General features: G+C 40.7%; 1 protein-coding gene across 1 annotated transcript in view; it reads left to right on the top strand.

The window, feature by feature from the left end:
* ANO4 (anoctamin 4) overlaps window positions 1–11698 on the top strand; it is a 190764-nt gene extending 179066 nt beyond the window's left edge. The window contains exons 24-27 of the mRNA XM_009999042.1: window positions 1377–1524; window positions 3892–4011; window positions 8669–8774; window positions 11507–11698. Coding sequence (XP_009997344.1) covers window positions 1377–1524; window positions 3892–4011; window positions 8669–8774; window positions 11507–11698 — 566 coding nt within the window. The remainder of the gene's footprint in view (window positions 1–1376; window positions 1525–3891; window positions 4012–8668; window positions 8775–11506) is intronic.
* Window positions 11699–15615: the final 3917 nt, after the last annotated feature.

The following is a 15615-nucleotide window of genomic DNA, read 5'->3' as shown; positions in this document are numbered from 1 at the left end:
TGAATATAATAAGCAGACAGAACAGCTGTAACATGGAAGTCAAGTTAAAGCAGCCACCATCCTATAAGGGACCTGTGCATTTTACATTTTCCAGGCCAAAACCAAGCTCCCCTGTGACTCAGTGGTGTCCCTGGTGGGTCAGACGGGGTAGAACTAGATTCCAAGAGAAGGCTTGCTCTCAGTGAACCACACCTATGTTGCTAAACACAGAATTCACATAAATTTGAGGCCATGCAGCCACACACTTCTGCAAGGTGTCTCCAAACATATTTTGACTATAAATCTCTTCTTGCTGTGTGCAAAAGCAGAATACCTTTAGGAAGGACCCTGTAAAACAAAGTCATCTGCCCAACACTTAATCCCTGGTGTCCTTGAAGAGGTAAATTGGATACCTTGCTGTCCATCTGCATTGCAAAAAACAGTAGCTCACACCATGAAATAGCAGAAGCCCAGGCTTGATGCTCTCAGAACAGTCTCCCATGTACCTAAAGTCTGTGTCCAAATAAAACTTTGTATGTGAGCAGGGTGGATGTATGAATTTAGGTGTAAGCCTGGACATCAGCCAATGCTGACTACACCTCCACACCTTATTCCTGAATGGAAAAAAAAAAAAAAAAAAAAAAAAAGTTATATATCATAAATAATAAAAGCACAGGAAAATACAATATTTTTTTTCAGGACAATTCAGGTGTGATTTCTTAAAATAAAATGCATTTGCTCTCTATTTAGCAATTTTTTTGGGACAGCTTGATGCTTCATTATGTGTAACCTGTCTTTGCTGTGGTTCTTAGTGGTGGTCCTCATGACCAGAGTTGCTGTGTGCCTGTACCACAAGATCTGTCAGATGCTTGAGGATGGGCCAGAAAGCCCAGGTGACACCTGGGGGTTGAGTGCCATTGTGCAGCATTAGCACAGCATGAAGATTCCAATGCCAATAGGTACATGCTGACCAGCTGTGCACAAGTTACAGACAGGGCCCCTGTGATGGGCAGATCATGGATTGCACATATTCTTGGCTGCCCTGGCAGACCCTCCTCAAAGGCTGGATAGATAGCAGCAGCAGCAGGGAGGCTTACCATGTTTCTTAAAAATGCCCACATGGTTAAGCAACTTGGTGGAGTGAAGGCCTCCATGACCATTTTGCAGCTTCCTTGAGATTATTTGCAGGATAAACAAAATTCCCACCCAGTGGGAACAGAAATCTGGTCCACTGAGGCCCTGCTGTTCGATAAGAAAAGATATTTTTGCTCAGTGGCTCTTGGATAGAAACTACATAAAAAGATGTAGTGGTGGGGAGAACAGCTTCAGAGCATGCGGTGTATCAGGCACTTTAGTTCTCAATTTTGTAGAACTAACAGACTCTCCTTGTTGAACAGGAATCTGGTACGGGATCCTGGAAGGCATTGGAATTCTTTCTGTTATCACAAATGCATTTGTTATAGCTGTGACATCAGATTTCATCCCTCGCCTTGTTTATGCTTACAAATATGGACCTTGCGCTGGCCAGGGAGAAGCAGGACAAAAGTAAGCTTTTCTTTTGGAAAACAGACATGCATGAAAATTGCTTACTACTTGATTAGACACAGCAGTACTGTCTGTATATGTTCGGTTCCACTAACCCAAATTCATTGCTTGTGCTTAGGGAACAGAGATCAGGCACAGATTTTGATGCTTTACATAGTCACAGAATAGGGTGCTGAGTGACGATAATTTAAGATGTTAATTCAAGGAAAACATGGCAGAGCTGATACAGGGATTTGGTGTGTAAGAGCATGCTGCACAAGCTGCCTTTCCAGCTGGTGTACATGGATATAACCCCCTTTTCATTCTGAAATTATGCTGACATTTATCAGTTACAGATTTAATGAGCGTTTTTAATTTATTCACTAGGCTTTTTTTTTCCCTGATGTATGGCTCAAAAACAGCAGTGTCTAACAAAAGGAAGCAATTCCCAACTAATAAATCAAGACATACTTACTGAGCAAAGTAATTTGTTTTTCTTCTAAAGCTAGATTCCTGAGATTAAATCTTTCAGAAGATAATTGTGAACTGAATCCAAGCTGCCTAAGTGGATTTTCTTTCAGTTTTGCTAAGCACTGAGATTATATTAGCATGTGCACATGACCAGCAAGTACAAGGATAGATGCTAAAATCTCAACTTGTAAAATCTAGGCTGATAGAGGGCACTGATCCCAGCTGAAATCAAATATAAACAGTTTGCAAATGATCTCCTAGCAACTACATTAGCAAGGACCCTTCTGTTCAAAGAAACCCAAGCTAAACAACAGTGACAGAGAGCTTACATTCTGCTGTTAGACATATGGCAGATTGATTTGTCTTCCCTGCTACAGAGAGTAAGTTCTTCTGTTGCTGCTTTTTTGCTGTCACTTTGTTGTCAATACTGTTTAATCCTGCTGATGAAAGAAGGGCAGCTGGTGTGGAGGCTCCTGATTAGCAGTGCTGCTAACTTGCTGTGCTGCAAGGAGTCCAGCATTTAGTCAGTGTCAGGGGAAGCGTTTAATTTATTTTCATGGAGAGTTAAAGCCCCTTAATGGGGACAAAATGTTCAGTCTGGTGCCTCTTGCTCCTGAGCATGTGCCTTTGCTTGTGCCGTTATGAAGATCCGTAGAACATTGAGGCACTCTCAGCAGCTGCTGAGTTCCTCAGGATCACATTGAGAGATTTTATCTTTATGAAGACTCCAGTATGACTCACTGGGTTTGAAAGTAGTTCTGCATAGGAGAAGTAACTTGGCTCACAGAGGAAGCTCTTACCATCTTTTCACAAACCTCTTGTACAGCATTTTCACACTTCTGCAGTTTTTCTTCTAGATTAAAACATCAGATAGTAACACTTTGAAGGAGCCAACTTGGATAAAAACCATTTATGTCAGCATTCTGGATATTGTTATTAATAAGTACTGTTACAAAAGCAGAAAGCTATTTAAAAATCCACAGGAATATGGAATTTTCCAAAATTAAGGAGTCAATAACATCTGCTATAAAATACTTAAATGAAAGAGGTGCTTTTTTCTTTAAAAAACATCTGCAAGTATTAGATGCACATGACTCCCTGTGATACTAGAAAAATGCTGTAATTAAATTAAGTTCCAAATCCAATCAGTATGGAGATTTTTGAGACAAAGCCAGATGGTGTTTAAATGTAATTTCTCAGAGACTGTAAAATCCATAGTTAAAAAAAAAAAACAACACAACAAACCCCAGCCCTTACTGTGCATTACACTCTGCACCAAGCTGAGCAGTGTGCCTAGACTTATCTGTGCTTGAGCAGTGCAGAGTGAACAGCCCAATGCATTTGCCATATCTCTCCTCAGCTTTATTAACACCAAACTTGAGCCGTCTAGTGACTCCCCCAGCCCTTCATCATGCGACATATGTTCTCCTGCTCAGTGTTCTCCAAATTCTGCCTGGGACTCCCAGTGCTCAGCCACCCCAGGATCTTTTAATACTGAGTTCCTCTGAATAACTGGACATTTTGGAAAAAGCTGTTTTAAGTATGTTGCTTTCCCATCTGATCTAGTGTTCCTTTGTTCTAGTGCCATTAGGGTAACAATAAGAATATTCTGGTTATCTTCCTAGAGCTACTTACTCTTTTCTCTACTTCTGCTGTGTTATCTTCTAGGTGACTTTTCAGAAGTCACCAGTCCCAGTCTTTACCATTTCTTCTCCCATAGAAATCTGCCATTGCTTCACTTTTATTGTCCATCTGACCTACTTGAGCATTTTCTATCACCTCGACATCCCTTTCAAATATTAATAAGCTTCACAGTTATACTGTGGATTTCATGAAACCCAGAGAACATCCTCCTGAGTACAACAGTCAATGGTGAAATCTTGCTGTGCCCTGACTACAGGATTTCTTCCCCTCTAGGTGTATGGTTGGTTATGTTAATGCCAGTTTATCAGTATTTCTGGTGTCTGACTTTGAAAACCGTTCAGAGCCAACCTCAAACGGAAGTGAATTCTCTGGTTCACCATTAAAATATTGCAGGTAAGTAGCTGATCAAAATATATCTCTGCTTTAAGCCTTTGCAAGGGAGAAGCAGCATGATAAATTTAGAGTTAGCACTAATTTTTAGAACTTGAAAAGCTGTAATGGAAAGAATTTGCTGTGCTATTCAGGAACACAGTCATGGTACTGCTTGGATGTTACCTGCACAATCGCTTCCTTCGATACAATAAAAGCCAAAAAGTGGGTATTTTGCAGGTGTTCCTAATGCAGGATTTCTGTGGTGTCATGGCTTGAATCAAACACAACCATCATGGAAAAATATGGTATTAAAGGGCCAATAATAGGTGACTGATTCCTTAGGTACCTGTGACATAAACCTGTAACAAGATTATGTCATAACATATGAACAGGGAAGTCAAGGTTGCATAGAAGTGACCACACTGAGTAATTTCACAGGTCTGGCAGGCATAAACAGGCTCTGACCTGAGCTACCATTATGAAACCTCAAATTGCTTCCTCAAAAACTCAAATTGAAACCTCAAAAACCTTCCTAATTGCTGGATGATTAAAATGTCTTTTTGTCATTGCTTACAGGTGTAATTATTAATAATAGTCTTATACTTGTGATTTGAGTAAAAATTAAATGAGCTGTTAATTATCTGTATGTCTCTGTCCTCAGCCAACAGACTGGAGAAGTTGCAGTCTGAGATTAGTCTGTAATGACAGATTGAACTAATTGATGTTTATGGTCTAAAGAATCAAGGATCTATATGAAGGTCTTAAATGGGGTCCCAACCAAAAATACCAAACAACAAATAAAACTACTATTTTTCAGTGCAACATTGTTTTACAAGCATGAGTTCTCATAGCTGCAGATGGACTTAGTATTTTTCACTGTGAAGAATTAGAATATCCTTTTGTGAGTGTCTACAGAAAAGAGATACTCGTTGATGCAGCAAAAGTCAGTGATACCTTGTGATTCTACTGCATTTTTAATAAAAAGTTTGAGTGGTATAGCATAATGAACACGGAATAGGGGGTGGAATTAATGCCTTTGTTTAACTAACTGATATTTAAGACTGTTGCAATCTTTTTAGCAGAAAGAACAACCCAATGTTGAATTTTCTGTGGAGCAGAACCACTTTGAGAATACTTCATTCCACACTGTTTGCCAAAGCACCATTTAATAATGTTTTGTAATTCTGATCATTCTCTTCTCCCTTTCTTTCTTCCCCAACTTCAAGCATGATATTGCTGCTACTTAAAGCCAATGGTGAAAATCCCATCAATAAAAAAAATGTCCCCTCGACATCCCAAAACACTAGCAAAATTGGTGCCATAAATCTTCAGAAAATAAATCTGTTCTTTTGGGAGATATTGAGCTGTTGCATATATCTACCCTTGAAATAAAATTAACATCTTACTTTCTTTACTTGAGTTTATCAGCTGTGTAAACCACATGAATTCTACTAAAACATCAGTCCCTTTAGTTGCACTTAAAGCCAGATATTGATGGTAAGGTAAGGAAATACCATGTTCCAGTGGACAATGGTGTAGGTATTTTTCAGGAAGGCAGTCTGTCTAGCGCCATGCTATTCTGGTTGTTTATAAAAGGTTTTCCCATTTCTTCACGTATAGTGGTTGGTTTCTAGCAAGTACAAAAAGTAGACATACTCCATGGACTGGGGACTTGGTACAGGAACTTCTGTTTTCAGGGTCATAGAATCATAGAATAATTTTGGTTGGAAAAGACCTTTAAGATCATCACCTTTAAGTCCAACCGTTAACCCAGCACTGGCAAGTCCACCACTAAACCATGTCCCTAAGCATCACATCTACACATGTTTTAAGTATCTCCAAGGATGGTGACTTCACCACCTCCCTGGGCAGCCTGTTCCAACCCTTTTGGTGAAGAAATTTCTCCTAATATCCAATATAAACCTCCCCTGGCACAACTCAGGCCATATCCTCTTGTTCTATTACTTGTTACTTTAGATATTTACACCCATTTCACTACAACCTTGCTGTAGAGCCATAAGGTCTTCCCTCAGCCTCCTTTTCTCCAGGCTAAACAACCCCAGTTCCCTCAGCTGCTCCTCATAAGACTTGTCTCTAGAGCTAAATTACTCTTCTCTGAACTTGCTCCAGAAAGTCAATGTCTATCTTGTAGTAGGGGCCCAAAACTGAACACAGTACTTGAGGTGCAGCCTGTCACGATCCGGTATTCGGATATGTGGCAATTTTTTATAAAGGTGATCCCAAATGGTGAAATTAAGACACAAACGAGGTCAGATGTCACATACACAACAAACTTTTATTGCAGTAACACAACAAAAGTCCCTAGAGCAGATAGGACAGGCAGGAAAACAGAGACAGAAAAGAGAGGAGAAAGCAGAGAGACAGAGGACAGCAAGCAAGAGCACAGCTACCACCCACGGTCCAGCGATGTCGTCGGTGGGGAAGTAGTTCCTGGTGGAAAAGTGCTTCAGATGCACCCATAAAGTCCCAGACTTTTATACAGTTCTTGCCCACTGCCCCTCCCCCCCACTTTTCTCCCTGCATAGGGAAAACCCCTTCAGATCTTCTCTGTGATAGCAGGGGCTGGTATGATACTAGGGGCTATGTAATCTTTGGCTAATTGATGAGATCAGCCATCACAAAGGAGGAGGTTGAGTCAACTGCCACCACAGGACTAGTTCCTTGAGACTGGCACTCCTTGTCTTGTCCTGCTAAGTCGGTGGTTTCCATATCAAGGCCTGGTTATCACTGGATATTCTGCTCCCAGCACCAGCTGTAGAACTCCTTTGTCTCCAGTCTCAGCATGCCCCACACTAAACTCCCCAGTTCTCAGGTACTCCTTGCAGGAGGGGGTTGAGTGGGTTGCTGAGACATCTCTTTAGCTCATCAGCCGATGTCCTTCAACTCTCAGATGCCACAAGACAGACAACAGATATCCTGAGTCCCCAAGTCCAAGCTTATCTCTTGGATTGTTTGAGACAAGCACTGTACATCCTGAATGCCACACAGCCTCACCAGTGCTGAGTACAGGGGGACAATCACTGCTCTAGTCCTGCTGACCTCACTCTTTCTGATACAAACCAGGTTGCTGTTGGCCTTCTTGGCCACCTGGGCACACTGCTGGCTCATATTCCTCTTTCATATGTCCTTTTCCACTGGGCAGCTTTCCAGGCACTCTTCCCTAGGCCTGTAGCATTGCATGGGGTTGTTGTGCTTGTAAAACACCCTGAACTACAAAGTCAGCATGCTGCTTGCAGAAGGGAAGATCATCTCAGTTGCAGTAGAGATACTGCACAGTTGCAGTAGAGATACTGCAACTTAAGAGAGCCCTGCCAGCAGCAGGAAGGGGTCGCCCCGGTTACTGGGACGCCGGCCCCCCTGCAGATCTCCAGCCAGTTGCTGGCTAAGATGTCAAGACACAATTTAGTTCATTTCTGTAGCACCCTCTGCAATCTAAGAAGGTGAACCTTCAGGGAGAAATAGATTATCATAGAGATGAAATTATTTATTTTGCTTATCTCCGCTTTCTTTAGTTTCTTAATACTAATTTAGAAATTAAGCTTAAGTGTATTATTTACTACAGTACTATCAATATTTTTTTAAATGGGTCTTCTGTCCAATCTAGGAAGCAGGTTGATGATTAAATGGTTTTGACACTACTTTTGAATTAATTTTCTGCAATAGTATTTTGGGATGAACATACTGCTGGTAGAAATGGACTCCAGAATGTGTGACTTAAAGAGATTCATTATTTGTTAACATAATTTTGGAATCTTACTGCATACAGCTTTCCCAATAGATATCCTCAGTTATGTTACTGAGACCTAAAATCTTTAAAGAAACATTGTATGAGACAGGACACTAAATCCCTTTCTTGCACTTGCCTTGTTGCTATACCAAGAGATGCAGTTCTGGCTCCACTAAAGTCAGGATGACTCGTGCTTTACACCAGGGATGACCAATTGATCAATGGGCAGATGGGAACCATGGGTCAGTTTTATTTGGATTTTGGGAAGGCTGTCAGGCTGAAAAAAATAAGGGAAATTTATGGTTTTAAAAGTAATTTATAGTGGAAAGCAAGTGGCCTTCAAAACAGCAGAGCATCCCCCCATGCTCCATGTTCTGAGGAGGTGCCTGCAGGGCACATGTTGCACTAAGGGAGATGCTGTAGGGTCAAACTGCTGGTGCTGAGCACTCAGCATCCTCTGTGTTTGCTTCAGCAGTTTCTCTTCATACAGGCACAAGCCTGGTCCTTCACTGATTTTCCATCAGCAGCTGGAGTCTGAAGTGCACTCCTGGAGTGCACCTTACTGTTCCTTTTCATCTGAAAGTAAACACATTTAGGTGAACCACAGCATGGCCAGTGGAGGTGATCAAGACCTTTGCTTCAAAAGCCTGCACCTGAGCTGAAACAAAGCATTGGTGCAGACCCAACCTAAGGACCAAGCAGTGTTGTGGTAACTTGTACAATCTGGACTGATAATAATTTTGGTGCAAAAACATGATGATCTATAGAAGCTGGGTTTTGGTGTTGCCTTCATCCTCCGCAGCAGGGCAGGAACTTGCTAACTACTGTATTCTGCTTGTCTTTCAGGTACAGGGACTTTCTAACTACTGTATTCTGCTTGTCTTTCAGGTACAGGGACTTGCTAACTACTGTATTCTGCTTGTCTTTCAGGTACAGGGACTACAGAGACCCTCCTGACTCTGCAGAGCCCTATGGTTACACGCTGCAGTTCTGGCACGTCCTAGCAGCACGACTGGCATTCATCATTGTGTTTGAGGTCAGTGACTGTTCAGGTGGCAAAACAAAAACACGAAAATGAAACAAATTTTCCCACTGAAGTTTTTTCATTGGGCTGATGTCTGCTGGCAGCTGTTGAGCATTTTGAGTTTGTTTCTGCTGGTTTTATTGTGCTTTGTATACTCAGATCTGTTCTCTGAGCAGCCACGGGTATTTAAGTTCTAACAAAAAGGAGAATGTAGCACTTCAAAAACAGTGACTTGCAAAGAGAGGAAATAAACTAAGCTTTTATTTACTTTCCAAGTTTTGGCATTAGTATCCCTGATAGGCTGGAAAGCCATATGCTGACCAGTTTGTGAGGTAGGGTTGAGGGAACATGAGAAGAAAAGATGATATCTGAACAACTGAAAAATGAAGCTAGTTACAGTATTTTCACATCTAGCTTTTTTATCTTTTTTAAATACTATTCATTCACCCAGAATGATTAGCATCACAAAGATGATGATGATGAAAAGGATTCAATACCTTTGCCAATGTTCATAATATTAGTACTTACTGTCAGTATCTCAGAAATCTTTAAGACAAACCAGAGAAGATAACACCAGCTTCACATGACTGGGATTCCCATGCTGATTTTGAAAAAGAGAGACAGGAGGGTAGATAAATAGGATGAGATAATTTAATAAACAAAATTGGCTCTTAAGGCTACATTTCAGGTGCCTTATATCCCTGCCCTAAGCCAGAGGCCCAGCGTCTCTCCAGCACAAGTAGTTTGAAATGCCTTTTTACAATGTGAAGAAGCCAAACAAGGAACAAACAATTTTTAAAACTCTACTTAATCCTCTGCTCTGAAATAATAGCAACCAGGCATCCAACACATATATGGAAGCTGCAGTCACCATAAATTATTGGCATAATATTCATGAGCACATAGTGTATTTCTGACTCACAGTACTGTGTACATTTATTCTGCACTGAGCTTTTGAAGCACCTCTTTGGATCACAGAACAGAAGCATTTGAATTAGATGAAAGGTGAAGAGGAAAAATTTTCCAGGTTTTTTCTTGTGTAGGGATGTCTTCTTGGTGGCTCAGCAGAAACCCAAGTTCTGTAGTGAATTGTCACAGATTGTCATTTTCAGACCTTCCCAGATGAAGGGGAAATATGACACTGCAGGTTGGGCTCTCTCCTTCTACACTGGGCTAACTCATTAGAGATTGGTCCTAAGGAGGTCATCCCTGCCACACTGAGGGAAACAGTAAGGGGAAGAAAGATGTGATAGAGGCCTTCTAGGCTTGATCTCCTCTTTGTTTCTTGAGCTGTTGGCATTGAGAGCCAAGGTATCTGTCTCAAAATACAGCTACAAGAAGGGCCTTGGCAGGTCAGACTAAGCAGTTTTAAGATGAAAGAGAGCCTGGCTTCTTGATACATGCTTGGCATAAAGGCAGCATGGCATAAGGGCAAAGATAATCAAGGCAAGAAAAGTCAGCCCTGCTCAGGTCTCAGTGCCCAGCCAAATCTGTGACCCGCTGTGGAATTCCTTTTTGTGTCTGCCCAATACAAGAGATTTGACTTTTTGCTTTGCCCCAACCAAAGCCAAAGGCTGGCTCATAGCTGTCTCTCTCAAGAGGGGCTACTGTTTGTTGGCATTGAAACTATTTCCTTAACTATATCTATGAAACCAAAAAGGTAATTGCAGCAGAAACTGTTATTGTCTTCCTCTGTGGAAAACACTAATGGGTGTACAGTAATTTCAGTAAAGGATTGTGCTGAGAGAGAAGTGATTCAAGAAAGGTTTTTTTCATAAATGGGTAATTACCACAGCTCACACACCTTTTGGACACTGTGACAGTGATTATTTTGGCTACCTTGACCTTCTTAAAAATAAACAAAAGTATTTCCTGTTCCTGCAAAAGGGATTATTTGTCCAGGCTAAACTGACAAAGAAGCTTTTTTTCTTTTTTTTAGGTTTGGCAAAACCACAATTAAAGTATTATGGGTTTATTTCTCATGAGGGAAGTATACATGGGAAAACATGTTGGATTTTCTTTTCAGTGTCTTACAAATGAAGGGCTCTGCTTGGAGAAAGAATAACTTTATTTCCCCAATCTAGAATGAGTGTCATTTCTGAGAAAGGATTTTTCTGTTTTTCCGTTCCTCCTCTCAAGTGGAGTGATTAAGTCTCCAAGCTGAACAAACAAAAAAGAACACTCAGGCAATCCTCCCCCATCACACTCAAGTTTTGTTGTGCCATGCCTAAAACATGAGGGATAAAGGATTTGTAACCTTGTATTTAATTGTGATGTTTAGTAAAAGGGAATATGGCCTTGGATGAGACAGACTGTATTAAGAAAAAACGTTTTGGTTTGCATTACTAATTCATTGTTTGTGATACTGATGCAAGGGTTTTCTGGTAATAAGAAAATATTCTTGTCGTTTGGTCCTCCCCTTCCTGCAGGGCAATCCACTACTGTCAGGCCCTGCCCAAACCACTTGACAGCAAAGCATGGCTTCAGGGGCCTGAACACACAGGTCATACAAGAGTTTTGAGGCCTTATTTGAACCCAGCCACTCTTAACCTTTGCTGAGATCCACTCAGGAATTTTTGTGGGGAAAAATCATCGTGATTTGTTTTATTCAAATTTAGCAGTAAATTTACTTCTAACACAGTATCATTTTGTGAACAGGAAAAGGAGGATTTTCAGATGATATGGAAAGTACTTGTTTTCTTCCTAAGATTTTAATTTTTCATCCCTTTCTTTTGTTTTCACAGCACCTTGTCTTTTGCATCAAGCACTTGATTTCCTACTTAATCCCAGATCTTCCCAAAGATCTGAGAGATCGGATGAGAAGAGAAAAATACCTGATTCAGGAAATGATGTATGAAGCTGAACTAGAACGTCTGCAGAAAGAGCGGAAGGAAAGAAAGAAGAATGGAAAATCTTATCACAATGAGTGGCCATGATGGGGTGAGGAAGAAACTACTTTTAAGAAGATAGGAATTCTGTTTATAAAATTTCCCTGGTTTTCTACAGCGGAGAGTGCAGTGAAAGGAACAGTCAGTCAGTCTGACTTAGTTTTAGCATATGTGCGCCCATGTTTAATATGGTGCACGTTGTCATAAGCCTTTTGAAATTAGAAGTCTTGCAAGGCTTAGTCTTCTCCGGAGCTAATGTCAGCATGAGCAGATCAGACCAACGCTTAAATCGCTGCACTCTTTCCAGGAAGCTCCTAAGCCCTGACTTCATTTCAAGGCCCTGAACTTCAAAGCAGTTGTATATCGTACAGGGCTTTACAGAACTCAGTGATCTTATGGCTCATTTTCATGACCAAGTTGCTACTTCATAACCAGTGACTGTGCATTAGCACCACAGCAGTACTTGTCCCACGTGTGCGGCCACCACCTGCAGCACATGCATGGCAATGTTGGCCCTTCCACAGTGCACTAAGCTGTTAGCTTGCATTTACCATGAGTTAAGGTCATGTATGTGCACCGTTTCCACAACTGCAACAATATTGAAGTATTTTTTAGGAGGAGATGCTAGAGCACAAGTCCAAACAACTGGTCTTACAATATTGAAAAGTTTAGGTTTGTGGAAGTGCTGACAGATAGGCAAGCAACCAAATGTGGCCAGAGGTCATTTATTTGGAAATTATACCATTAAAAGCTGGTAATATGTTTTAAGGATTTGAACAGTGCCTTTTCAGCTATAGGATTGTCTGGTCTCTGAAGTAAATGAATCTGGCTACAACACCTTGTCCAGAACTGCCTGAGTGTGTGTGTTGCAAGATAATCTTGAGGCCTCGTCAGGAATTAGGGTGTATGATACACGTAAGAGAAGACAGTGTCATAAAGACCTCTCTGCATAAGTAAACCAAAAAGAAACCACCAACTGATGAACAAGGTCAGCAGAGCAAAAGAACAGAGTCATCCAGAATCTCTACACTTGTAGAATTTTCTTTATTCATCCTTCCATTATCTATTAAGTGGTGGAGGGGAAAAGTAGAACAGACTATAATATGAAACAGCTTGAAATCCCTCATGGAGAGAAGGCCTACAGAGGCTGCAGAACTAGATTTGTGCAAAATGATCCACCATCCCTAGCCTTTTGCAAATTCTTTAGCATCAAGAAATTAAAAACTTCTCATCATTAACCCAAAATAGTGGAGTTTTAGGTCTGAAGATGGCAGAAGTTTTGGATGGAGCAACATTAATCAAAATGCTGAGTGTTTTGAAAGCTCTACCACCTCTTGCCTCAAAGTGGTAACAGTGCAATTCTTGCAGAACTTGCAGTGGCATAATCAGACACAACACGAAGAAAGCTGTTCAAAAGCCAAGACTAAGAAGCCAAGTGGAAGCAAGCCTATGTTCTGATGAAGATACAGCTAGATATACATAATCCTAAAGCAGAGCCGTTCACCTGGCACTTTTCCAAATAACTGGGGCTCCATAAAAATTACAGTAGTCTCAAAAATCTTAAGGAATTTTGACCTTATTAGTTAGAAGATACTGAAAAGGAAGGAAAATTCAGCAAGCTGTTTGTACAAATTCTTCCCGAATTTGTTCTTCTGGACAGACCACACAGTGCAAGACCTTTTGGACAAATGCCTCAGCCTCCACAAGACATCAGGATCACTTGCACCAAGCCCACACATTGCCAAATTAAATCTATTTTGCCCACTGCAAGGGAGAACTGTGCTATTTCCGTGGGGACCAGGGAGGAAGGTTATAATGAAAAGTAACATGGCTAGAGGAAGGACAGGGTTGGAAGAAAATATGTGCACCCTCATCTCTGTAGCCACTGCCCACCTGTAGATTACTTCCTCCCAGCAAGGAACCTCTTCCAGTGGAGACCCATAACCCTACATGAAGAAGATAAATGCACAGCAGCTTTCATTTATCAGGTGCTCCTGGTCCTGGTCTGAAGGACCCATGAGGCAACATAAGCACTGAATGAACTTCAGGATTAATCTGTTCTCTGTTGACTCAGTGCCAAAACAAGTGGGGAACACAACTATTGGTTGTGGGGTGTATCCCTGCCTAATGAGAAGTGAACTTACTCAGCTTTTCTTCAGCTTACAGCAGCTGGGGACACATCCCATGTGGGCAATGGAGAAATGGGATATTTCTTTGTGAACAGTGGGTGGGGATTAGGCGATGTCACCTCCTGATACACACCTGGCAGATGGGTCAGTATTTACCACCCACCACCCATGGGTGTGTGCTGCACCTGCAGCCTGGGGGCTCCCAGACAGGACTGCTGTGCAAAAATTACATTCAGATCAAATTCACATGAGCAGTCAGATTAGTTGCATGCCCTCTGTTTAATATCTACACCAACAGATGACAAGAGCTTAGAAGCTGTTTGCTAAGTAGTAAAGTGAGATGTGAGTCATGCATTAAATCAGTGTCACCTGTACACGTGTGACCCTTTGCAAACTCCTGCAGTAAGATATCGCTTTGTCAATGTAGAGCTCAGTAACTTCCCAGAACTGAGCTGAATATCAACTGACTTCAACCCCAGAGGAACCACCACTATATACTGTGCCAAAACAAACTACAGGAGAAATACTATAGATAAAAATTGCTTTTGAGGTTAGTTTTCAACATAGCTACAATATGATTAATTTTCATGACAATACATTGGTAGTTGTGTCCTGTTCTGCTCTAAACAAGAGAACAAGTTAGCTGCTTACTAAGCTTGGGCTGAGTATGATACTGAAAGGGGCTCTGACCTCCCTGGCAGATCCTAAGTACTTTTCTGTCACTTAACATTGACCAGTCAACCCACTGGGATTTCTGTGCTGCTGGCCTGCAGAAAAGAGTTCCCTGAATTGTTCAGACCTATATAGCAGAACAATCAGGAAAGATGACCACTTTCTTGTTTATTTCATTAATTAGGAAAATATAATACAAATAATATGATAATATTAATAATAATAAATGCAATTTTAAAGGTCTCTAGATAGCAAATTTATACCATTCCCTTATTTCTGATCTGATGATGGGTTTTGTTTAAACCTCCAGGTGACCGTCCTATATGTCGTTTACTTATTCCAGCTCCACAAGAGCACTACCTTCAAGGGAATGAGAAAAAATGAAACCTCAGTGCATGCCACAGACATGTTACATAGCAAGCAGGACAGCACACACAAGGATTTACTGTGAAATCATCTTGCAATCAGCATAGGATTGATCTCCTTGGCCATTCTTGACAGCAAGTAACATAAGCAGTTACACGCCAGCTTTTACAACCAAGGAAAAAAAATATTGTATATTGGGACTGTTTTTCAGCCTGTTTGCTACGTTTTTTGCATTCTGTCCCATGTTGGTTTTACAGATCTTAGAATAAAAATGTAAATGAACAACCTGGGTACTTTGACAAAAGAAAAATCCTAGGTATAGAACATCATCTGCATTCAAGCCACCAAATACTACAACAGAAACCCTGTTTACAAATAAGTGTTGTTGTTTTTTTTTAATCTTTCTGAGGGGAGTTATGTTATTTAGCATATAAAATATATATATAAATTATATAGAGAGATTGTTTATTTGTAAATAGAAAAATCCTATGGAGAAGAATGTCAAGTTTTCACACTTTAAAAATTAATCATCAACATAAAGCCATGTTTAATGCTTGTATAATGTGACGCAATAAACTTTAAATTATGCATATGAAATATTTGCTGTTTGGCATTCATGAATTATTTTCTTTTTACCTTTTCATTCAGAAAGCAAAAAGACCAGTCAGGTGGAAGGAAATTTAAATGCAGACCAAGAAACAGACAAAATCCATCACTACTTTCTCTCTGTGGATCATTTGTGTGTTAACATAGTAAAAAATGTTCCCATTATGGTTTTACTTTTTTTTTTTTTTAGTG

Source organism: Chaetura pelagica, unplaced genomic scaffold (genome assembly GCF_000747805.2).
Source record: "Chaetura pelagica isolate M959 unplaced genomic scaffold, ChaPel_1.0 scaffold725, whole genome shotgun sequence".
Classification (NCBI taxonomy): domain Eukaryota; kingdom Metazoa; phylum Chordata; class Aves; order Apodiformes; family Apodidae; genus Chaetura; species Chaetura pelagica.
This window is presented reverse-complemented; position numbering and strand designations above follow the sequence as displayed.